The sequence below is a fragment of the Vulpes vulpes genome, chromosome 1, assembly GCF_048418805.1.
Source record: "Vulpes vulpes isolate BD-2025 chromosome 1, VulVul3, whole genome shotgun sequence".
Classification (NCBI taxonomy): Eukaryota; Metazoa; Chordata; class Mammalia; order Carnivora; family Canidae; genus Vulpes; species Vulpes vulpes.
In genome coordinates this window covers 98,243,583-98,268,176 of record NC_132780.1, presented here as the reverse complement: position 1 = coordinate 98,268,176, position 24,594 = coordinate 98,243,583, and the positions used below count along the sequence as shown (strand labels likewise).

At 40.7% G+C, this 24,594-nt stretch overlaps 1 protein-coding gene and 1 pseudogene across 4 annotated transcripts in view; both read right to left on the bottom strand.

Moving 5' to 3' along the window:
• EPHA3 (EPH receptor A3) overlaps positions 1-24,594 on the bottom strand; it is a 324,141-nt gene that overhangs the window by 222,975 nt on the left and 76,572 nt on the right. For all 4 annotated transcript variants that reach the window (XM_072721035.1, XM_072721049.1, XM_072721042.1 and 1 more), the window contains exon 3: positions 13,305-13,965. In XM_072721035.1, the coding sequence (XP_072577136.1) occupies positions 13,305-13,965 (661 nt within the window). The remainder of the gene's footprint in view (positions 1-13,304; positions 13,966-24,594) is intronic.
• On the bottom strand, positions 121-1,094 carry LOC140593942 (transketolase pseudogene; annotated as a pseudogene).

Here is a 24,594-nt window from a genome sequence, read left to right as displayed (position 1 = left end):
GTTGTTACAGGGCTGCCCCGTGCACCGTCTGAGCCGAGCAACATCTCTGGCCCCTGCAGGCTAGCTGCCAGTGGCAAGCCCGTCCCCAGGCTGTGACAGCGGAAAGTCCCCCAGGACTTTTTTTTTTTTTTTTTTTTTTTTTTTCGTTTTTCTTAAAACATATATTTTATCACTCCACTCCGTACATCTTTGAGCACCTTTGCCAGAATTTCAGGAATGTGTAGAACCCCTACCTCACACCCCCTACCCTCCCTAGGCCTTGGCGACAAGGTCCCTCACAGCTTGTGCGATGGCGTCCCTGTCAATGCCAAACATCTTCAGCAGCTCAGCTGGCTTCCCGCTTCTTGGTACCTCGCCAACTGCAAGGCGGGAGACGGTGATGCCAGGCTCACCCACCAAGGCAGAGGACACTGCCTCACCGATGCCACCTTCATAGTAATGGTCCTCCACGGTGACGATCCTGCCCTTGGTCGCACGAGCGCTTTCGAGAATGAGATTTCTGTCCAGGGGCTTGATGGTGAAGGGGTCCAACACACGAATGTTGATCTTCTCTTTCTTCAGCAGGTCAGCAGCAGCCAAGGCCTCGTGTAGGGTCACTCCGGCCCCAATCACAGTCACCTGGTCATCCTTGCTCTTCAGGACCACCTTGGCTTGTTTGATTTGGAAATCCTCATTGTTGTTATAGATGATGGCGTTTTCTGGGCGGCTGGTCCGGATAAAGCAGATGCCCTTTGTGTTGGCTGCTAATTCCACCGCCTTCTCTGTAGACACCGCGTCACTTGGGTAAAAGATCGTAGCAGTGGGGATGGACCGAAACCCTTTTTCCATCACCAGGAGATGGTAGAAGTAGGTGTTGGTAGCTTTATACTTCTGGTTCCCTGCTCCATTTCTAGAAACTTCCTCACTTCTGCAGACAACTGCTTGCTGGGCCGGAACAGCAACTTTTACAGTGTAGTTAAGTTTCTGTCTATATCTTTTTTCTTATTCTAATGATTATTATCTTTTAGGAACCAGAGGTAAAATACTTCAAAACAAAAAGATGGTGCTATAAATTGCATTGAGGGGCACATGGGTTGGTCATTTCGATTGTGTCTGCCTTCAGCTCAGGTCGTGATCCCTGGGTCCTGGGATCCAGCCCTGCTTTGTGGCTCCCTGCTCAGCGGGGAGTCTTTTTTTTCTCCCTTTCCTTCTGCCTCCTCACTCTGCTCATGCTCATGGTGTCTCTCAAAATCTTTTTTTTTTTTTTTTTAAGATTTTATTTATTCATGAGAGAGAGGGGCAGGGACACAGGCAGAGGGAGAAGCAGACTACATGTAGGGTGCCCGATGTGGGACTTGATCCCAGGTCTCCAGGACCACACCCTGGGCTGAAGACGGCGCTAAACCGCTGAGCCACCTGGCTGCCCTCAAATAAAATCTTTAAAAAATTGTATTGATTGGGAGGGTAGGATAAAGAACTTCTGAGTTAGGTGACCTTGGGTCCATACCCTTTATCCTGTGCTTCACTATATGATACAAATAACCTGCATTCCTGAGCTTTGACCTTTTCACAGGTAAGGTAATCTTAAAACCCTAGGGTTGTGGTAATGGTGAAAAAAAAAAAAAAAAAAAAAAAAAAAAAGATGGTGGCCGTGGAGGCGAGCTCGCCGGCCTGAGCGCTCAGCCTACGCTTTAACAGCCCATCGGTGGTACAATGAAAGAATCTGCATTAGCATTTGATTCCATGATATTTCCACTAAAATCTAGTTTCCTTGAGGGCAGGGCCACTTTCTGTTGCGTTCAGTGCCGTATTTCTATGGTACAGTGGGTATTCATTCAATTCCGTTGGATGAAAATGAATAAGTGATGGGATATTTAACTCCACAGAGATCGAGCCCTCTCCATTTACTCCCTTTTAGCAACACATTCTGATGAGTCTCTAAGCCATATTCATCTCATGCTTACTCCTTGTTTTCCCCTTATGCGCTTACAGATATTGTGCTTATTTCCTTTTAGCATAAGTTCAGCTCACCTACCCTTTGGGATCCAAGGTGTTGGGGAGCAAGAACTATATTGTCCTTCCCCCCAGCTCAGCACATTAATCAATTCTGGATGCTGTAAGGCCTTTACACACGTTGACTGATAGACCGGAATATTCCATCTTCAATATAGCAGCATGACATAGAGAGCAAGTGGATCCAAATCTCTGAAATACAAATTTTCCTCTCTAATAACTACCAGAGAAGCAAAAATGTTCCTTTCCAACCATTTATATTTACAGCTTCATTTCTGAGTCTCACAAAACTTTACATGTTCTTTATGCATTAATTCAAGAATGGAATTCTCTCATCCCATAGCATATGCTTTCCCTTTTTTTTTTTTTTTTAAAGATTTTATTTATTTATTCATGAGAGATACAGAGAGAGGGGAGGTGGGCAGAGGGAGAAGCAGACTCGATCCTGGGTCTCCAGGATCACATCCTGGGCTGAAGGTGACACCAAACCGCTGAGCCACCCGGGCTGCCCTGCTTTCCCTTTTGCTGAAAGTGAGTCTTCATGTCAAAAGGCAGCAGCCATTCTCAATCACAGCATCCATGCTAACCTTCTGTGACCTTGTAACTGACCATTGAACACAGATTTTGGGAATATTGTACATGGAGGGTCTTTCATTTATTAGAAGTTACTCTCACTTATTTTTATTTTATTATTTTTTTTTACAATGCAAAAGGTCTGTGACTGTTCATAAGATGGTTATGAGTTTCATGATCTCAACTCACCCTTGGAATCTCTGGGTCTCCTCTCACAAAACATATCTGTGATTAGAAGTCCAAAACTGTGATTGTTTTTAAAAGGCAATGAGCAGCAACCTGTCTCAGAGGACTACCGGAAAGTGGTAAATAGCAACACAACTAAAGTTCATGATACATTTTTTTTCTATGTGACATCATGGATTCTGTTCCTAAAAGAGACATCCCTAAGTGATCGCAGTTATCTGCCAACCGGATGTTTTGTCCACATCATGGAAGACGAGAAGATACAAGAGCAGAGCATCTATGCAGTGTCTCTAGTCATGATTCCTTCCAAACGGCTCTCATGCTAGGAGCACTTTCATCAAGTATCACCAAAACTTATACCCCTCTCTGCAATTGCTTTCTATTAAAGTCTAGTGTCAGCTGTCAGAGTGGTAATGTAAACCCTTAACAGCTCTCATAAGTTCTACTCTGAAATGAATAAAGGATTGTCAAAACTCCAAACACAGACAGAAATGGGGGCAGAAATCATAGGAAAGAAGGTGGAAAGCGCACAATGGATCTGTACTTGCAAAGCAATCTTTGTGAAATAACTACCAACGCCTCTCACAGAATCTAAGTATCTCAAGAGGGAGAAAAAGGTCTACTTCTTAGTTTATTTTGCATAAGGTTTGATTTCCCTAAAAACAAAAAAACAAACTGGAAAAGCTGATGAAATATCAATAATCTCTTTTTAGAATGATAACAAGCATTCTGACCAAATTTATACTGCATTCTATAAATTTTAAAATACAGAAGCTTTAATAATATCTGAAGAGCTGGAAAGAAAAAAAAACTAAAGATGAATACTTTTTACAAAAGCTGTCGATGATGTATCACCTTTAAAATACTTGTTTTACATGATAACATAATCCTTGTTTTACAAATGAGAACAAGGAAGACTATATGTATAGACCCCAGAGGAATCTAGAGTAAAGGAATGAAATTTCAAGAGTTCCTTCAGAGCCCAGCTACTTGACTGCAAATTACCAGGCCAGATCTGCGAGCTATCAGACAAGGTGATAATTATTAGGATGCCAAATAACCATATTTTATATATAGTCAAAATAACTAATATTCCACCTCTCACAGAGAAGTGGGCTTAAATGTGTCTTTTCCCTGGAAAATTCTAATCACTTTTTAGGTGGGTTTGCATTTCATAAATACTGAGTGAGTGGTATATAAAACTGTGTCCTAATCTTTTTCTGAAAATGAGACTAAGATGTGATGACAAAAAAAACTTCTTTCAAGTAAAATTACAGCTATTTTACTTTCTGCAACTAAAATTATTTTTTTCCTCCTGTCTTAGATTCCCATACTGAATACTGTATTGGAAAGCTCAATCCGCATTTTTCTACACACAGGCCCTCAAACAATTTCAATGAGAAAATTATTTGTGTTTCCCAAAGACTTTATATTTAGCATACAGGTATTGCTTAAATCATTATTTCCACCTTTGAAACAGGAGACCAAAGTATCTGAAGGTTCACAGACTTTAGCATAATAAAAGAAAAAGATGGTTTCCTAAAAGCAAATACCCTACAACTATTTGACAAGGGATGATGGTGAACTGCGTTAGAATCTTGGGAAAATATCTTAAAACTGACCTATGAAATGGCCCTCCAGGTCAAGACAAAGACTGGAGAATGATATTTAAAGAAGAGACGTCTTATTATTTTTTCCCTCTCTAAACAATGGAATTTTCAAGATTATGTAACTAAAGTTAACCTATATAAGGTAACATAACCCATGTTTTACTAACACACTGTAATTTTCATTTAGTTGTAATCCTGTGTTAGAATGTTACCAACATCTATAAAACTGCCTGTGATCCTTAAGGTCTTTTATGGTGGTTCATTGCTGATGCTCTAACTTGTACTTCTTAATTATGAGGCACTCCAATAGTTAGACATGATTCCATTCTACTCCTTAAGTTTAATGACAGTCATATCTCTCTTAAATATGTTTGCAATTAAATTGTCTCTGACTGCTCAAAATAATCTGATTTGTAGTTTCTACAGAACAAAGAACTCACATTTCTTTTTAGTTTCTTAAATATGCAAATCCATGGTTTAAATTTATATTGTCTGCTTTCATACAGATGCAGAAATGAACTACAATACTTAAGTAACTCACAAGCCAAATACACTCCCTTATTTTTCCTCTCTTTTTTATATTTTAAGAGTTTTTACTTAATTACTGTTTAGATGGTATGCTGACATAATTTGATTGAAAGTTTCCAGTAATATCATGCAGTGATTCATGCAAACACAGTTGGCATTTACTTCATACCATTTATAGTGTTTTCCTCACTGCTATTTTTTTTACTCTTTAGATGATTCTTAAGTGTGCATAATAAATACATAAAATAAATCAAACCAATATAGTTCTACAAAGAGTTAGATAAATGATTTGACAAATATTTTTACTTACTTGATTACTTTCTTTTTGACTCACATGATTCTTTCTAGGCAAGAACAGTATTTATTGTCATAATCTCCCCCCCATTACCTAAGCTGGTCTTTTATACAATGAATGTTAGGGCATAACACCGTGAAAAACTTCTGATTTTAACATTTTTGAAATGTAGAATTTTTATTTTATTTTTCTACTGTTGTTATTTGCTTGTTCCTAAACTATATTTTCTTAAATCAGTTAAAACCTGAAGGCCTTTCTAGATCTATAATAATAAAAATGCTCATCTCTAAATTTAAGGCTGCTTTTGAATAATCAGCAGGAAAAAAACAACATGCCAGAAGGAATAAGAGACTGAGTCAAATATCAGATAGGAAAAATCAAGAGTGCATGATGTGATGTTTAGAAGAAGCCTAGAACGTAACAAGAAGAGAGTAGAGGAGATATCACCTATGACTGAATAGACTAGAAGCTTGGTGAAAATAAAAATGAAGTTTCCTCAGGAAAGGAAAATCCTACTTGGAGGAAGGTGGCCAACCAATGAATAAATAATGAATACATAGATACTTACACTCATTAAAGACATTTTTTCCCCCTCAAGGTATCTCTAAAGCTTAAGGTTTAAGGTAAGAGAGAGGCTGTTGAATAAATGAGTTCATCACATCTGTTTTGACACAGATGAAACAAGAGAGCAAGGATTACTCACTCCCAGGATGCCGATGACTAACAATAATGATGATGTTCAAACACCTTTTACCCTCTGCTAGATACTCTACAACATGCCAAGTATACTCATTGACAATTCTAAAGGATAAAGATTGGGATGCCCGGGTGGCTCAGTGGTTGAGCATCTGCCTTTGGCTCAGGTCATAATCCCAGGGTCCCGGGATGGAGGCCCACATAGAGCTCCCTGCAGGGAGCCTACTTCTCCCTCTGCCTGTGCCTCTGCCTCTCTCTCTGTGTGTCTCTCATGAATAAATAAATAAAATCTTAAAAAAGGGTATTATCATATTATCACACTCCCCTGTATGGATGAAGAAATAGGTTCAAACCTATTGATAAGCAGCATTTCTCGGGCTCCTGAGTCCAAGCACTCAAGTTTGTCAGTGACATTTGTCAGTGACAAGAGCCTCTTGCTAAATAAAACAGTTTAATGTAAACTGAAGTTTGAAGGCAAACATGAGTGGAGGGGCACTTTCTGTATCAAGCTAATGGTATGGTAACTTCTTATATGAACTGGTGAGAAGACACAAAAACTCGATGAAAGATATTTACATTAGTACTTATCAATGGCAATTTTTTTATTAAAACAAATTCATTGGTTTGAAAAGTCATGGGTGTGCAAGTGCTAAAGGCAAAGTGGGAATGGAGGGCTATCATTTTAAACTCAGGGAAAACAGATAAATTTTTCATAATTAGAGGTAAGAAACCCAATAATTACAGACTCATCCTTTAATTACTGTGTTAAACAAAAATGATTCCAGCAACTTCATAAACAGAACTATGCTTTATTATCGGTAGGACAGTCAATTGATTTTTTGCAAGTCAGAAAAACAATATTCATCATAAATTCATAAAAGAGAAAAGGTATTAGTATCTGGTATCTCTCAGGTACCAGATACTAATTAATGAATAGATGAGATAAAGTGATAGTTTAAAGTATAAAGTTTATTAGTCTCTCTCACGTTTTCACTAATTAACATCTGGATAGTTAGGTGGATCTAACAACTGTATGTTGTTATCTGACCTAACAGTCAGATGTGCTCATTTCAAATTCGATGAAATGAACATTGTCATGTGTCTGAAAGACGTTGCAGATTCAACGATAAATAGCATAAGGCATAGTCTCTCTAGAACTTACTCTGTAAGAATGCTTAGTTGGAATAGTTCCTTCTGTGAGGATCCATTCGGTAAGTATCCGAGAACTTAATTATACTCTGTTAGTTCTAGGTATGATGTTCCTAAAAAAGAACAAGACGTGGCCTCCTCCCTCAAGGAACTTCCAGTCTGAAACTGGAAAGAAATGCTTCTTCTTTTCTTTTCTTTTTTTTAACTAGGCTCCTGGCCCAGCATGGAGCCCTCAAACTCAGGACCCAAAGATCAAGACCTGAGCTGAGATCAAGATCCAGGTGCTTAACTGACTGAGCCAAGGGCCTCTGAGAGAAATGCCTCTGAACTCTCTAAAAATCATGAACTCCTCACAGTTCCAGAAAGTGTAAATAGAGTCAGTAGCAGGTGCTAAGAAACTTCAAATGAGATTTTCAATTTTCTCTACCTCCTCTGACTGAGTAAGCAAAATCCCCAAATCATTTTGTTATTGAAAACTTGACAACTTTTTAAGGGTTTCTGAATTGACCAAGAAGGCAATGGAGAATAACTGATATCCCGAGTCCTACGCGAAACAAACATAACCACGGATAATCATCAGGAAGTCTGTCTTCATACATCACATCAAACACACTTTTCTATTAAGCTGCTAATGTACAAAAACAAGGAATAAACTTTGCATTCCACCATGAATGCACAGAGATAAAACACAGAGCAACAGATTCCTCAGTGACATTAATAAGGTATTTGGTACATTAAGTCTAAACAAAGTTTGAAGGAGCAGGAATATTTATAGTAACCTCCTGGTATCTGCCTCAAATGTAATTAATTGACTATATAAAAATCCATTAGCATTCTCATATTTTCTGTCCTAACTAAATCAAAGCAGATAGCACAATTCATTAGCCAGGATTAAAAAAATAATAATGTTTCGCAAGGTTCTCTTGGCATTAATGCAAGATTTCTTCACATCTCCAATCTTAAAAGGTTAAAAGAATTATGCTGGGATGAAGACATACAAATGATTTCTCTGGTGAAATAAATCAAGTATATTTTGATTGTTAATGATTGAAAGCAAACAGAAGATGATTTAGGTTTATAATTTTAATTTTTAATGTTATTGTTTTAAAAGAGGTTTATTAACATCCTAAAGAAACAACTCAACCTGTAATTTGATGACATCCAGTCAGCTCCCCCAGACACTGGAAATATGGTCCAAATGCTTAAGCTACGCACAGTAAGTTAAAAGAGATACCATGATTTCCTCCTCTATCATTAAAGTGGTAGAAAACTTACTTAAACTAAAGCCCTATTTTAAAATTATATATTACAGAAACTACCAGAAAAACAAGTCTCATGTATGATTTCTTACTTTTCTAATTAATCGTTACATTGCTCTTTATCTCTTGAAGCTTGTGTAGTGTTTTACTGTCCCAATAACCCATGGGTGGTGAAATAAATAGTTCATAATATTTCATTAGTAAAATCAGAAAAGGACCCGCTTATGGGATTGACCTTCTCTAGAAAGCCTCCCTGTGGAACAAGCTCAGAACACAAAGCTCTAATGGGCCTTCTGTGCATTTTTAGATGCTGAGATAATGATTCAATAAACAAATTATAAACTTTATTTTCTGCAAGGAGTAAGCTATGTAAGGTAGTTAGCCTCTTTTCCTTACAACGAAAGTTTTAACCCTGCCAGTGATAGTCTAAATCTCTCAATGTAAAACGCTTCTCACCATTAATAAACAATTTCCATTTCACAAATGGAAATTCAAAAGTATTCCATTTTGAGATACTCAAAATTAATCTGTCCTTCTCCTACATTGCCAAAGTCCCTGGTACACCTGGTACAAGGTTGACTGGTCTGCCCTGCATTAAAATTATTCATTTGTGTATTTGTCTCTCATAGTAGATGATGAACTCCTGTGAGGTAGAAATAATCCATCCTCTGTGCCTAGCACATTATTACTCTGTACTAATAAATAGTCAAAGCATCTATTTAAATTTTTTTTTGTATAGCTAAGATGCTTGATGATCTATATATCCAGATTTTATTAGATGTCACCCCAGCTAAGCTTAGTCTCCCCAGAATATTACACTTTGGCTAGCAACTCTTCTTTCTAAAAATTCTAGAAGCAGAAAGATGTGGAAAATAAGCTGAATTACATTAAACCTTATATTAACAGATTCTTGGTTACTTTGTGACAAATCCCTGTGGTTCTACTCCTCCTTCAAGTTAACAGTACTCTTGACTCCAGTAGAATGTGTATCCTCATGGGGTTTCTTGGTCTCTGTCACCACTGGACTAAATCATAGGGAAGCAATGTGGATTGAGGTTAAGGCTGCAGCCTTGGGAAGCAGGCTGTCTGGGTCCAGATCTGCAATCCAACACTTACTCATTAAAGAAACTGAGGCAAGATATTTAACCTGCGAAAGCTTTGTTCTCAGTTTTTTAAAATGTAGATAATAATAATAACAGGTACCTATAGGTCATGTAGAGGGGATAAATAAGGTCATAGACGTGGCTTAGCAAATAAGCACACTGGCATCTAGTAAGTAATGAAAGTTAAAAAAATCTCTGAGTTATGACACAATGCTTAGAGTGGAATAGGCACTCAGTAAATATTCTTTCAAATAAAGTGAATGAGGCTTATCTTTTTTGTGTTAGGAACCTGAAAGCCTAAGGTTACTGATCATTGCGTTATAAAATTATCCTGAGATGTGTATTCCAAGTAGTTGGTATGTCAAGGTACTGACCCATCCTTCTTTAAAAAAGGATGACACAATATTTTTGGAAAAAAAGTAAAAAAACAAAAGGGATCTCACATAAAGTTTGTTTAGCTATCTTTCCATTGGCTTCTTTTTTGAGGGTTACCATCCATCTCTGTCCTGAATAGCAGCACTGCTGCTAAAATGCTCACCTGTTAAAGTCCTGGCATGCTATTCAGGCTAGCCCATAAGCTTACTGAAAAGCCAACTGAACAATTAAAACCTAGAAAAGAAAGCTATAGGGCACATGGGTGGCTCAGTCGGTTAAGCATCTGCCTTTGGCTCAGGCCATGATCCCTGGGTCCTGGGCTGAAGCTTCACATGGGGCTCTGCTCAGTGGGAAGCCTGCTTCTCCCTCTCCCTCTGCTGCCCCCCTGCCTGTGCTCTCCGTCTCTCTCTCTCTTTCTTTGTGTTAAATAAATAAATAAAATCATTTAAAAAGGGGGGGAACCATAACCACCGCAAGAAATACCAGCACCACTACTGACAACAACAGCAAAATTATAGCCAATAACCAGATGCAAAATGAATTGGTTGAGTATTGGATTTTTAAGACACACACAGTAATGTCCAAACTAATATATTTAATCAAATATCTGTTAAATATGTAAATCAGAACAAAGTAGAAAACCTCGACACATTGTCTAATAACCTGAATACACAGAGACTTTGTGATTGTGAAAAGAAAGGAAGCCAAAATTCACTTGGAAACATCAGCAAATATCAAGATACAACTTCAAGAACATGTTCCACCTTTAAATTACATCAGTAAAGAAATTCCCTTAAATTACAATCACATCCCATTTCATGCACCATCTCTGATTCTACTATGATTGTTTTTATTGATTTATCTTCAAGACCTTTGTCTTAAAATAATTTGCTATTTATACATGTGTATCTCATTCTGACTAGTATTTCTAAATGCTGGGAGAGGAGGTCTGATGATGTAGCATCACCGTATCAAAGAGGCGCTGTTGGCATCCTTCAATCCTTCAACATGATAAACAAGATTCAGGGACATGAAGCCTTCACATATATCCTCATCTGTAAGGGCACATAGGTGGCTGAGTCGGCTGAGCGTCCTCCTCGTGATTTTGGCTCAAGGCACAGTCCCAGGGTCCCAGGATCCAGCCCATGGGGAGCTCCATGCTGATTCACCCTCTCCCTCTCCATCTACCCCTTGCCCACCTTATGTGTGCTCTTGTACAAGGTAAGTACACACAGTTAATTAAACAGATAAATAAAAATAAATCCTTTTCTCTAGGAGTGATCTTGGAATACGATGGGATAACACAGTAGTTACTTTAAAGAGCGGTTCAGTAAATTAAAATGAAGTTCAAAACAAAGCCACTCTGGGTCAGCGTCTGCCTTCGGCTAGGGTCATGACCCTGAGGTCCTGGATCGAGCCCCACAGAGGGCTCCCTGCTCTGTGGGCCTGCTGCTCCTTCCACCTCCACCAGCTGCTACCCTGCTTGTGCTCTCTGCCTCTCAAATAAATAAATGAAATCTTAAAAAATAAAAAAAAAAGCAAAGTAACTTTGAATTTGTTGTGAACTTCCTGAATTCATCTTCACGCGACTCTTTTCTTCTTCTACTAGTTTGTCTCCAAGACAGCATGTAACATAAGTTTGCATGCTCTATTTCTACTAATGATACTTTTGTGAGATTCTATTTACCTCACTGATACTTTTTTTCTATTTCTTACAACTCTCAATAAGATTTTTAAACATATGAAAATTATTTAAAATCCACAATCTAATGATTAGGTTTCTTGCTCATTGTCATAGTTTATGAGATAGTTCTGCATACATTGATATATATAATTGAGAAGGAGGCATACCGATTCCTCACCTGGTGTGGATATCAGGGACTGGTTCCACAGAGACCAAATTAGAGAGAATGGATAATTTTGAAATTCCTCCTGAGTTAGGCCTGTATTGTTTTATTTAAAATAATTTTCACAAATATCACATATCATAAGAGACATAATATGATTATGTCTCATAATAATCTCATAATAATCATAGAGACAAAATATGATTCGAAGTGGATCATAAAGGCCATTGAGATTTCTCTCCACGCATGTATATAAGGGGGTAGTATCTACTATGCTGCTTCAATTTTAGAACATTCAAAACCGTATTTAGTAATGATATTTCTGATGGTGCTCGCCAAGGATCCAAGTAACATGGAGAAGCACGAGACCAGAGTGTACACTTTGCTCACATTAAGTTTTTTCTATAGACCATGTCTCTAGTCAAAAGCAAAATGCTATGTTCCATTCACATTGTTAGAGAAGTTAATTTATGTCTAAAGGATATTCATTTCTTCTGCATGGTTTGAGATTTACTGAATGGGTACAAAGAGAATACCAAGTTCAATTTCTTTGTCCTAGTGTAACAGCAAACAAAGATATTAAAATAGAATAGATTCCAAGAACTACATAGTTAAATTCTCCTATGTATTTATACATTAAAAAAAATTTTTTAAGATGTTATTTATTCAGAGAGACACAGAAAGAGAGGCAGAGATACAGGCAGAGGGAGAAGCAGGTTCCCTGCGGGGAGCCCAATGTGGGACTGGATCCCAGGACCCCAGGATCACGCCCTGAGCTGAAGGCAGACACTCTACCACTGATCACCCAGGTGTCCCCTATGTTTAACATTTTTAGTAATGTCAGTGTGTTCTTTAACACAAACCTTGCCTAACGTAAAGTTAACAAATTTGGGATTAAGTGGAAGTTTTCATCCAATATTTCATATTTTATATGAAAAAAGGTTATTTTTCTATTAATTTTACTTCAAGTGCAAAGAGAGTTTTAATAAAAATCAACTTGATGACATATTCTTTGCTACTATATTAAGGATCAAATATGCATCCCAACCGAAGGTGCAGTACAGACACCCTCCTGGGCAGCCTACAGGGCCAAACCATGAAACAAAATATTTTTTTTTAATTACCACTCTATACATCAAATGCTAAGGTATAAACCCTGATTTTTAAATGAAATAATCTATATTAAAGCACTAGTGCATTGTACATAAAAACATATTTGATGCACAGATGTCACTGAAGACTCTATTTTATAACACAAGGTACATACCACTGTGAGATAGAAAAACACATAGTCGATGTAGTATCAAATTCTGTTAGAATCAGATTACCTGAGTGCCAACGATGTTTCTTCCCTCCACATAAAAGACACAGATTTTTTTTTTTACTTTCAGTGGATCTACAGTCATACCACCAGAGTCATTAAATAGCAGACAAAACTTAAAAATAGCACATGTAACACCTCTAGCAGGATACAGGCCAGCACCATGCAGTCAAACACATTATTATCTCTACAACAAACTAGGGATCAAAACATCAAGTGAGATAAATTTGGTCTATAAATAGACTGTTCTACTCGAGGCCCGTTTTGCTGCCAAGTGAGTTCAAGCTGGGTTCATTTCTTTCAGTTATGCAATGATAATAACCTCACCAGGGAGCAACACCACCCGAAGGGAAACAGAGAAGACTCTTACCTTGGCACACGAAACCTCTCTCTTCATAGCCAGCATTGCATGAGCACTTGCCAATGGGTACGAGCCATTCGCCTTCTGTACTGCAGTACATCCTGGGAGGATCTTCCTCCTTAGAATTGTTAACACAAGACCCTCTGACCTCCACCAGGGACTGGGAATCCATGGGCACTGTGTCTGGAAACATAGCCAGATTCTTCACGGTAAACGGGCACTTTTTGAAGTACACTCTCACAGACACCAAGGCAACACAAGCACCAACGTCTTGGAACGCCAAATAAAATCCCTTTTTGTTGACGGGACCTACTTCTCTAACCTCAGTGTTGAGTTTAAGAATACGGTCACCGAGATCCATTTGGGTGAAACTTTCATCAGCTGCGATGGTGTCAATCTTTGTAAACTGGTGTTCTCGAAATTTGACCCCATGATCATCATCAGACTCCATGTAGTACAGGTTGAAAGTCTCCTTGCAAGTTCCCAGAACCAACGGGATGCTATTGCAATCCCGCAGAGTGAATTTGAGCTCCACGTAGATCTTCTGAGCTGAGTTTCTGGGGACCCAGTTTGTCCTCAGCCAATTATTTTGACTGTGATCCATGACATTGCACACCTGGTAAGTCCTGATGGGTGTGTAATGCTCATCCACACCACTGATCTCTTCCCACTGGAGAATCAAAGGAGAAGAAAACGAGAGGCAGAATTAATGAATGAAGCATAATGAATAATAATGAACACAAGAGGACGGTGTTAATGCAATCACAAGATATGCAAAATTATTAAAGAGAAACTCCAGTGTTGCTCATTAAAAATCATGAGATGGAACAACTCTGTAACATTCTCATATGTAGGCTTACTATTTGCAAAGTTCTTTGAGTTCATCAAAACTAAGCAACTTCTAATTTTGATTAATACATTTGAATTGTATTGTGGTTTGTGGGATATTCAGGGAAAAAGTTGCTTAGCAATTGATTATATGTAGACAAATACTCCAGCATCACAACCTCAAATCAGTTATCTCAAATAACACTATAAAATAGTTTTGTTACACATTCGGTTTTGATTGTGTATTGTTATTTTAAAAAGAGAATGAAAAATACTGCTGCCTAAAATTAATTTTTTTTCATGTTTTCCCAATTCAGTTCAGAATTTAGTAAAATCAATATGTGGCAAAACAAGGTGAATCTAAATGATATCAATACCACATACCTCCTTGCATGACATTTTTTAACATAGTCATTAGAAGGAACACATGTTGGTGAACTAAGAAAAAAATCTGGAGTAAAAATACAAACATGCTTCCCCCTGCCAACAAAATAAAAACTTAATAGACATACACAGAAAACAAGATGCAAATGTAGTGAACATTTCAATTCTTATTACCTTTTTACTCATATTGAATTTTACACAAATAAGAAATAAGTGGCTATTAGGGTTTTTGTTCTTAAAGCAGTTAAGGTTATCCTAACATTTTTTTCATTACAAAAACACTTAAAAAGTTTCAAGACTTTTTAGGACAGTGAAGCACTGCTTTCTGTGATCCTTAGAATAGGTCCCAGGAAGCTTTTAAGCTGCATCCCACTGTTTGTGGTATTTATGATTTTGCAACTATTTGCATCTAACTATTATACCTGTGTATAATAGTTTTTCTTGTTTTTTGGTTTTGTTTTGTTTTGTTTGCCATGCCAAATTTGTCTTGGGCTGCCAGGAAAATATGTCTTTTGTCCTGTCGTGCTTGAATTCAAAGTCTTCTTCTATGGCTGCCCATCGTCTATACAAATAACTTCAAACTCTAGTTCAGTATTGGCATTCTTCCAAAAGCTGATTCCAAAATATATTTACGTTTTTCTAAAAGTTTGAATTGAGATTAGTGAATTACATGTTTCACATATTATGTCCTTGTCAGTGTCAACGTTTTTACTCTTGTCAAAAGCCGTGTTAGATCCTCTTTTGTTTATGGTACGACCCCAACTTGACCGTGCTCTTTTCTCCCTGAAGCCTTCCATACCCCTGCCGTTCTTAAGAAACATTCCATACTATATGACCTTTATTTTTTTTCAAGTTTTTATTTAAAATTTAGTTGGTTAGCATACAGTGCAATATTGGTTTCAGGAGTAGAATTCAGTGATTCATCCCTTACCTACAACACCCAGTGCTCATCACAAGGGCCCTCCTTGACACCCATCATCATCTAGCCCATCCCCCCACCTCCCCTCCAGCAGCCCTCAGTTTGTTCTCTATCCTCAAGAGTCTCTTATCATTTGTTTCCCTCTCTCTTTTTTCTCCCCTCCGATATGTACTATCCAACCTTTACTAAATTCTTTATGCATTTATAAATTTAATCTGTGATACCCACTAAGATTAGTTTAATTTTGTTTCATATGCATTTGCTACCGATTGGGACATCTTCATATCCTCCATAATATGCAACATACAATTTTATCTTTTGAGAGATGTAGAAAAATTATTTTTTCTCATAACATATGTAGGAATCATTCAAGGGAGTACAAATATAAAGTTCATATTACAGAATATATTTTAATTTTGTAATTAAATATGTAAATGAAATCTTTGTGAAACTCATTAGAAATGGATCCCAAATTCTTTTCTCCATTAAGGGAGTTAGTTATTTTCATCAAGAATGGCAAGTTTTCAATACTTACCTAAATCAATGAATGGCATTTAAAATAGATGAACATTTTTCTATTTATATATTTTAAAAACACATAGGAATTCCAATCCAGAACTTCCGGTCATAACACTAGATAAAATATTAATTTATTGAATTAATGGTAACCACAAGCAAGAAATATAGCATTTATTTGGCCTTTTATTTTATTAGAAAAAAATAAATTATTTACATTAGGATGTTTAAATTATCAAATCAACTTCTAGACACCCCCCAATGCAATAAACACAATTTAAAAGTTTCTTATTCTCCCTTGCTCTTCTACAAACCTAAAAACAAAACAAAAGCAACTAGTAAAAAATCACTACTTATGGTAATAACTTTGGTCAATCAGGGTCTAGAATACGAGAGGCACTCATTTTCTGGAAGCAAAATTGGTTTGACTTCTTTGTCACACCAATAGTCCAACAAAAGAACAAATTTAGACTATTTTAGAAAATCCTAGATCTGATATACAAAATATATTTATATCTTGATATAAGAAAACCAAATGCCCATCCCGTACTTTTAATAATCTTTAATACACCATTTTCATTTTTTTAATTTTTTTTTAATACACCATTTTCAAACACCTACTTTATGAATGTATTTTTATAGGGAGTTCTCAAGAAAAAAAAGTCTCCATAAGATTCTCAGTTCTGATAATCTTACATTGAGTTGCCTGTAATAGTAAAGTCACAGTCAAAGCAAAATTTATATATATGTTTAATATCAGAAAAATATAAAAAGAATGAACAGAGTTGGAACTCCTAAAAACTCTGATATAAAAAAGTCAGTACTATGTAGAATCTTGTCTATTATTATCACATTGCTTCTATAATGACATTGTAGAAAACTATGACAAAACTAGCAAAACTCCAGAGAATAAGTGGTGTATGTGGACATTTTACAGAAAATTAGATCACAGATATCATTATTTAGAAATAAATCAATTGACTTAAAATGTGTTAACACAGGTATTTTTTTATTAGAATAGATATGAGTTTGCACTTCAGCTGATGAATCAGTTGCAAATTTATCTTGCTATAAAGAGTATTTTACTAGGCATCAAAATAGAGGTGATGACCACACAGAGATTTTCATAATTTGATATACAATATGATTTTAATTATGGAGATCTCACTGCAGTTTAACATTTTTCCTCTCAATGTTAATTTGGCAAGCTATTACAAATCCCTGAATGGAGAGATATGAATTGCAGGAAGACAATGCAAACAGCACCAGCATGCTTTGCACATAAAAGGTTGCAAAGAGCAATTATCACTTAATTAATTTGTAATGAAGACGAAATTGTATGTAAGTGATGGTGGCTTGCCTTATCAGTCCACTTGCAAAAGCAGCAAGTCCAGAACCCTAGCATTTGCTGAGGACTAAAGACAGTAGAAATCCTGAGCACTGGGTGTTATACCGTATGTTGGCAAATCAAAGTCCAATAAAAAAAATACATTAAAATTTTTTTAAAAGAAATAAAATCCTAAATGAGCATTTTCTCAACAGCAGCAGCAACCATAAATTATTAAAGCTGTGCCCGTGATGTTTACACGTTACAGACTTGAAGAACGCCCATGCTTATCCTTTCTTCCTACTCCCAAGAAGTAATGTGTGATGTTCATAAATTATCAGGAATACTACATTGCCATAGTAATTGTCCAGGGGAAAACTTAGAAGAAGAAAATGGGTGACATATAGAATCAGGTGGTACAAAGAAAAAAGAAAGTATATTTCCCTTCACCTTCCTAATTAAAAAAAAAAAATCCCTACAAGGGGTATTCAGCAGTAACAGTGTTTTCAGCAAAAGGGGACACAGAACTAGAAAGAACTCAGTTTTTTTCTAAAGGTTAAATTCTCCAAATACAACAATTCTGATGTTTAGCCTAGTTCCCAGATTCTTACTCTGAGCTTTTACTATTAGACCACAAAGGCCAGAGTTGAGTTCCTTGGTTGCTTTTTATTTCTTTTTTCAATCATAATTATTTCAACCATAAGAAAATCATGTATCTAGACTTCCTCTCCCTAAAAAGGTCGTTCTGAAATCTATTCCAAGAAGCATAGACATGGTGAACCTCCCTACTAACAAAACGCAGTGTAGGAAACAAGGGAGACAACTAATATTTTTCCGGATAGAACAGTTCCTTGTCGCTGAGTGAAGCATGTATTCTGGAAGGAAAACGCCTATTTTTAATCATTAATCAGCATTTAACATAGTAACTATCATTCTGATAAACCTCAATTATAGTAATTAAGGATTTATACTCTATATCACTTACTGTCTTGGATACATTTTTAGTAACTTACTCTAGGGAATGAGGAGGAAAGAAAATATGTACATTTCATTTAAGGAAGGAGAACCTATAATGTGTTTGGTGCAGAGGCTCATAGAATTTGGGAAATACTTAAAAAAAAAGAAAACTTCTCATGATTTACCTAAGATTTAATGCCAATCTCTTAGAAATCTGCAGATGACAAAAAGAAAATGATCACCAATATTCTTATGTCTACAATATTACGTTTGCATTTCAATGGCTATTAAAAAACACATAATTCTGCACTTCACAAAATGCTAAGGATGACTAATCTTATGCTCAACAATTGTATGTAATATTAAGTGGATTCGTGTCATTCTTTCTTCACTCATGTTTCTTACTCCCACGTTTATTCCCCTTTGTACCCACGCAAAGCCATTTCAAAATGCAGTGCTCATCCTTGAGATATGTGAACATTTACTCTGCGTCAGCATCATCACTCCACAGTAGGAATGTCACTGTTGAGTGTCGGGTACAGTGATAGCTACAAAACTCGCTATATTCCCATTTATTTTTAAATAGCTCTTTAGCCCATTCGGGTCTGTAAAGCACACACAGAGACACACACGTACACACGCCGAGATATATTTCTAATAGTATATTTTTTATATTATTATTTTTAAAAAATATTTTACTTCTCTCTACCTCACAGAGAGAGGTGCAGAGACATAGGCAGAGGGAGAAAGGAGCCTGATGTGGGACTCGATCCCAGGACCCCGAGGTCACGACCTGACCCCAAGGCAGAAGCTCAACTATTGAGCCCCTTGGGCGTCCCTCTAATAGTATATTTTTTAGATTTCTCTTGCTGTTGATGTTGAATTTTAGTCACATCAGAGAATTACACATGTAACCTGAGATTGAGGAGGATGATAGGGATTTGAGGGTGGAGAGACAGCCTCAGGCCACAAGCTGTGGGTTAGAGCCTGAGAAGAGAAAGGCTCCAAAGGGGCCCGGGGCTGGCAATCCCGGTAACTGTGCCTACTGTCCGCTCCCCCACCACCTGCAACCCCTAAGCTCCACAGAAGGTGGATCATGTCAAATTAGAGTTGCCTCAGTTAATATGGGGGAGACAACGTCCTGTTTTGGGTAAAGTTTACTGAAAAGAGCTGAAACACCAGGAAAGGAGTGGAGGCCAGGGATCCTGGCTAAGGAAGGCCCAGGAGAGGCCACAGAGAGGGAGCTGGGGACTGGGGGGGAGGGGGGGAGGGTGAGGCAGGGCCCTGGGGGGCCGCAGGAGGCCCGGGTCACGGCTAAGGAAGGAAGGCCCAGGAGAGGCCGCAGAGAGGGAGCTGGGGAGGGGGGTGAGGCGGGCGCCGCGGGGCTGCAGGAGGCCGGGCTCCCCCGGGTGTGCGGAGGCCCAGCAAGCGGCGGCGGCTCCCGGTCCCGGGGGGCTCCCCCTGGGCCGGGCTCCCCGCACTGCAGGGGCCCGGGGTCGCGCAGGCGGGGAGGAGCGCGGGGCCCGGGGGCTGGCGGCGTGGGCTCAGGCCTCGCACTTGCGGACCGTCGTGCCCTATTTGTGGCCCCGGGACCCTAACTCTAGTCCGGGGGTCTGGGCGGCAGCAGTGGCCAGGGAGCGCCTCACAATCGCCGCTTCGGGCGTCTGTGCAGCGGAGCACTGTTCCCGGGGACGGCCCCAACCCCCTCCCCGGGGGTCCCCGCCCCGGGGGTCCCCAACCCTGCCGCCGGACCATGCCAGCCCTTCCCCAACCGAGGCCCTTGGCTCTGCCGTCAGCTCCTCCCCATCCAGGCGCCTCCGCAGGCTGCCCTGAGTGGCCGCACCTTCCCTGGCCCACAGGCGTCCGGAAGATCCTTACCGCACACCCCAGGGAAAGGCCACCTGGCCGCCTGGCCACCTGCCGCCTGGCCACCTGCCCACCTGGCCACCTGGTCAACTGGCCACCTGACCACCTGCCGCCTGAACACCTAGCCACCTGACCACCTGCCGTTGGCCACCTGCCACCTGGTCACCTGCCGCCTGACCACCTGCCACCTGGCCACATGCCGCCTGACCGTCTGGCCACCTGGCCACCTGCCGCCTGACCACCTGCCGCCTGGCCCCCTGGCCAACTGCCACCTGGCCACCTGGCTGCCTGGCCACCTACCACCTAGCCACCTGGCCACCTGCCACCTGCCCAACTGCCGCCAGGCCACCTGGCCGCCTGACCACCTGCCACCTGGTCAACTGGCCACCTGACCACCTGCTGCCTGGCCACCTGCCGCCTGACCACCTGCCGCCTGGCCCCCTGACCACCTGCCGCCTGGCCACCTGGCCACCTGCCCGCCTAGCCACCTGGTCGCCTGGCCACCTGCCGCCTGACCACCCGCCGCCTGGCCACCTGGTCGCCTGACCACCTGCCACCTGGACACCTACCACCTAGCCTCCTGGACACCTGCCGCCTGGACACCTGCCGTCTGATCACCTGCCGCCTGGCCCCCTGACCATCTGCCGCCTGGCCCCCTGACCACCTGCCGCCTGGCCACCTGCCGCCTGACCACCTGTCGCCTGGCCACCTACCCGCCTGGTCACCTGCTGCCTGGCCACCTGGCTGCCTGGCCACCTGCCACCTGGCTACCTGCCACCTGATCACCTGCCGCCTGGTCAACTGGCCACCTGACCACCTGCCACCTGGTCAACTGGCCACCTGGCCACCTGCCGCCTGACCACCTACCGCCTGGCCACCTACCACCTAGCCGCCTGGCCACCTGCCGCCTGGCCACCTGCCGCCTGACTACCTGCCGCCTGGCCCCCTGGCCACCTGACCACCTGCCACTTGGCCACCTGCTGCTTGGCCACCTGCCACCTGGCCACCTGCTGCCTGACCACCTGCCGCCTGGCCCCCTGACCACCTGCCGCCTGGCCCCCTGACCACCTGCCACCTGGCCACCTGCCACCTGGCCATCTGGTCGCCTGGCCACCTGCCGCCTGACCACCTGCCGCCTGGCCACCTGGTCGCCTGACCTCCTACCACCTGGCCACCTACCCGCCTGGTCACCTGCCGCCTGACCACCTACCGCCTGGCCACCTGCCACCTGGCCACCTGGTCGCCTGACCACCTACCGCCTGGCCACCTACCGCCTGGCCTCCTGCCGCCTGACCACCTGCCGCCTGGCCACCTGCCGCCTGCTGGCTCGCCTCTGCTGTGCGGGGCAGGCGATTCCGGGGCGGCTCCTACTGGGACAGCCTGCGGGATTGGGGGCATCCAGGATGCCTCTCCGCACCTCCACCAAACTCTACCTGCGTTTCCCAAGTATTTCTATGTGAAGTTGGGTTGGAGACTGGATGGTAAAATAGGACTTTTGCTCCTGAGAAGCAGATGCTGGCAGAAGAGGCCAGGGCCGAGGGGCTTGCTCTGGGAGGCGGTTGTGCGGGGCGGTGGGGGGCAGGAGAAAGGAAAGCCTGGGCCCGAAGCGGGGCACCCGGGTGGCGTGGGCCCCTGCGGAGAACGCGGGGGGAGGGGCGAGGGCCGCGGCGTGCAGGAACTGGCTGCAGGACCACAGGCCGGGGCTACAGGCTGGGCAGCCGGCTCCCCAAGGGCCAGAAGAGGGCCTGGGAGAGAGGCCGCGAGCCCGGGGGACGCTGAGCACCGGGGCCCTGCCCGAGGACGGGCGTCGAGCATTTCCCAGAAGATCCTAGACGGGCTGCGTCCTCCGATGCATGGAGGCAGGACGCACCAAGTGGGGAGCAGCACAGCTCGTTATACCAGAACTTTCAGGGATCCCTGGGTGGTGCAGCGGTTTGGCGCCTGCCTTTGGCCCAGGGTGTGATCCTGGAGACCCGGGATCGAATCCCACGTCGGGCTCCTGGTGCATGGAGCCTGCTTCTCCCTCTGCCTGTGTCTCTGCCTCTCTTTCTCTCTCTCTCCCTCCCTGTGACTATCATAAATAAATAAAGATTAAAAGAAAAAAAAACTTCATTTATACCAGAACTTTCAGACGACCCAAACTATTTCAGAAAGATTTCTGTTTTTTCTGAAATGCTGCTAGAATTGTCAGAAAAAATAATCACAGTCCACACACATAAATAAATGCATTTCGTTTAAATTTTGTCATGAAACACTGTCCTCATCAGATTGTACACATCTCCTTTCAAGAACATATAATTTATATATACTGAATAACCTCCATGTGCCAAGCTCTACATGGATAACTCATGGGACAGAGACGGGGTACCTGTACCTAAGATACAGTGTCCTTATATCATATGCATTGTTCTATCAACTGTCATTTTATAAAGACACAGTCACTTGTGGGGTACCCAGGAGCCTCGGTCAGTTAGGTGTCTGCCTTGGGCTAAGGTCATGATCCCGGGGTCCTGGGATTGAGCCCTGAGTTTGGCTCCTTGATCAGAGGGGAGTCTGCTTCTCCCTCTCCCTCTGTTCTTTCCCCCAGCTTATGCTCTTGCTCTCTCTCTCTGTCAAATGAATAAATAAAATCTTAAAAAAAAAAGACATAGTCACTTATTTCTTTTTTTTTCTCACTTATTTCTTTATTCATTATTCTTTCTCCTCAATACAGTCTCTGGTTTGGCTCATCTTTGCCACTCAAACATCCACCTTGTGCCTAAAATCAAGCAGCCACTTTACTAAATTTACTAAAATTAAATACCATGCAATGTGCCTAATATTAAATTTATATAACTAACAAAGCACAGAAGTAGGCTTCTGGGTACATCTTGCTTTGATTTTTAAAAATCAATATTTTGTATAGTTATGTCTCAAAGGGTGGCCCTACTGAGTAAACATAAAATCCATTCCATGTTTATGAGCATTTTTGCAGTTTTCGCTTAAAAAATTAAAAAGAAGCAGGAAGTAAATTTCTAGAAACTATGCCTCAGTAAAGTTCTGATAAGGATTTTTGGAATAGATGGTGACAAAATTTTGGAAGATGAAAGAGAATTTTAAGGTCTGGGAGATGGGGGAGTGGCAATGGAAAAACTTTCAAAAATGAACCAAAATGCTTAGAGGTCTACCAAAAAAAGCGAAAGGAACTGACTTGCAACAGATATGATGCACTAAAATATAAAATATACCATGGGGAAATTTATATAAATTAGCCATTGTCAAAAGTTTTCAATTAAGCCTGCTACTTGAATTTAGTTTTCCTGCAAGGGGACACACGTCAAATATCAAAAGAAATAGAAGAAAAGTGTGATTTGCATTATAGGGTTTTGATTTTAATGATGAAATATTTCTATTTATAATATAAGAGAGACATAATAGGAAATATGCTATTCTTAGGACTATGAAGCATGAAGTATATACCATTACCTAAAAATTACCTCAACGAAGAGGTCAACACAGTTAAAGAATCATTTAATAAACCATGTATCTATTCCTTAAAATTTGGAAAGGTTGTTTATATTTATCAGAGGTTTTCTCATTCTGTGTTCCTATTCACATAGATTCAAATAACTTTACGGAATAAATTTCCCTTGAATACTAGGGAACAGGACATTGAAACTATCATGTTTCCAATTCTCGGGAAAATGTTCAATGTGAAATTGTTCAATAAAAAGGTAATTTTAGAATTCAGTATAACTGCTTGGAAATAATGGGGGGAAATTCCATGCACATTGGCTTAACTTGTCTAGACTGAAAACTGTGCTAAGATGGACATTTACAGAATTATTACAAATGACCAACTACTTAGAAATTAATGCATAGCAGTGACAGCAGTACATTTCATATCAGTTGTGAGATTCATGTAATTTCCTGCTATGATAATGGGTCACAGCCACAGTAATTCATAGCAATTTACAATATACCTGTGGAGCACTCACAGTGACGGAAATGAAATTAGCTCATGTCACTGTGGCACATAGGCTAAGTTTTATAGATCTTCAGATAACTAAGTTTATTTTTAACACAGTAAGTGTAATTCTTGAGAGCAATTCCCTAAAATGTAAGCTGCTTTACAGTGACAATGTGAAAGCTGCAGACTCCTGCAGAACTTGCCACGGAGGTGGCAACCCTGTTTCCCAGGGATGGGTTAAGCCTCTCTCCACTGAGTATCATGGGGAGCCCAGATCAAGGGTTTAGACCCTTTGGACAAAGGGACCCTGGATTTGAAACCCAGCTCTGCTACTTAATAGGAGGTTCAACAGACCATGATTTAATTAACACATCTCTAAGATGGGAAAAAATAACAGTAAACTTTAGAGATGTAAACAACAGTAGATTATCTATTTAAAATGGGTGTGTGCAGCATCCAGGAAACTAAAGTTAACAAAAAATGTCATCAGGATACACAGATTTTTTTTCCTTATAAAAAATATAAATATTTTTGGGGCACCTGGGTGGCTCAG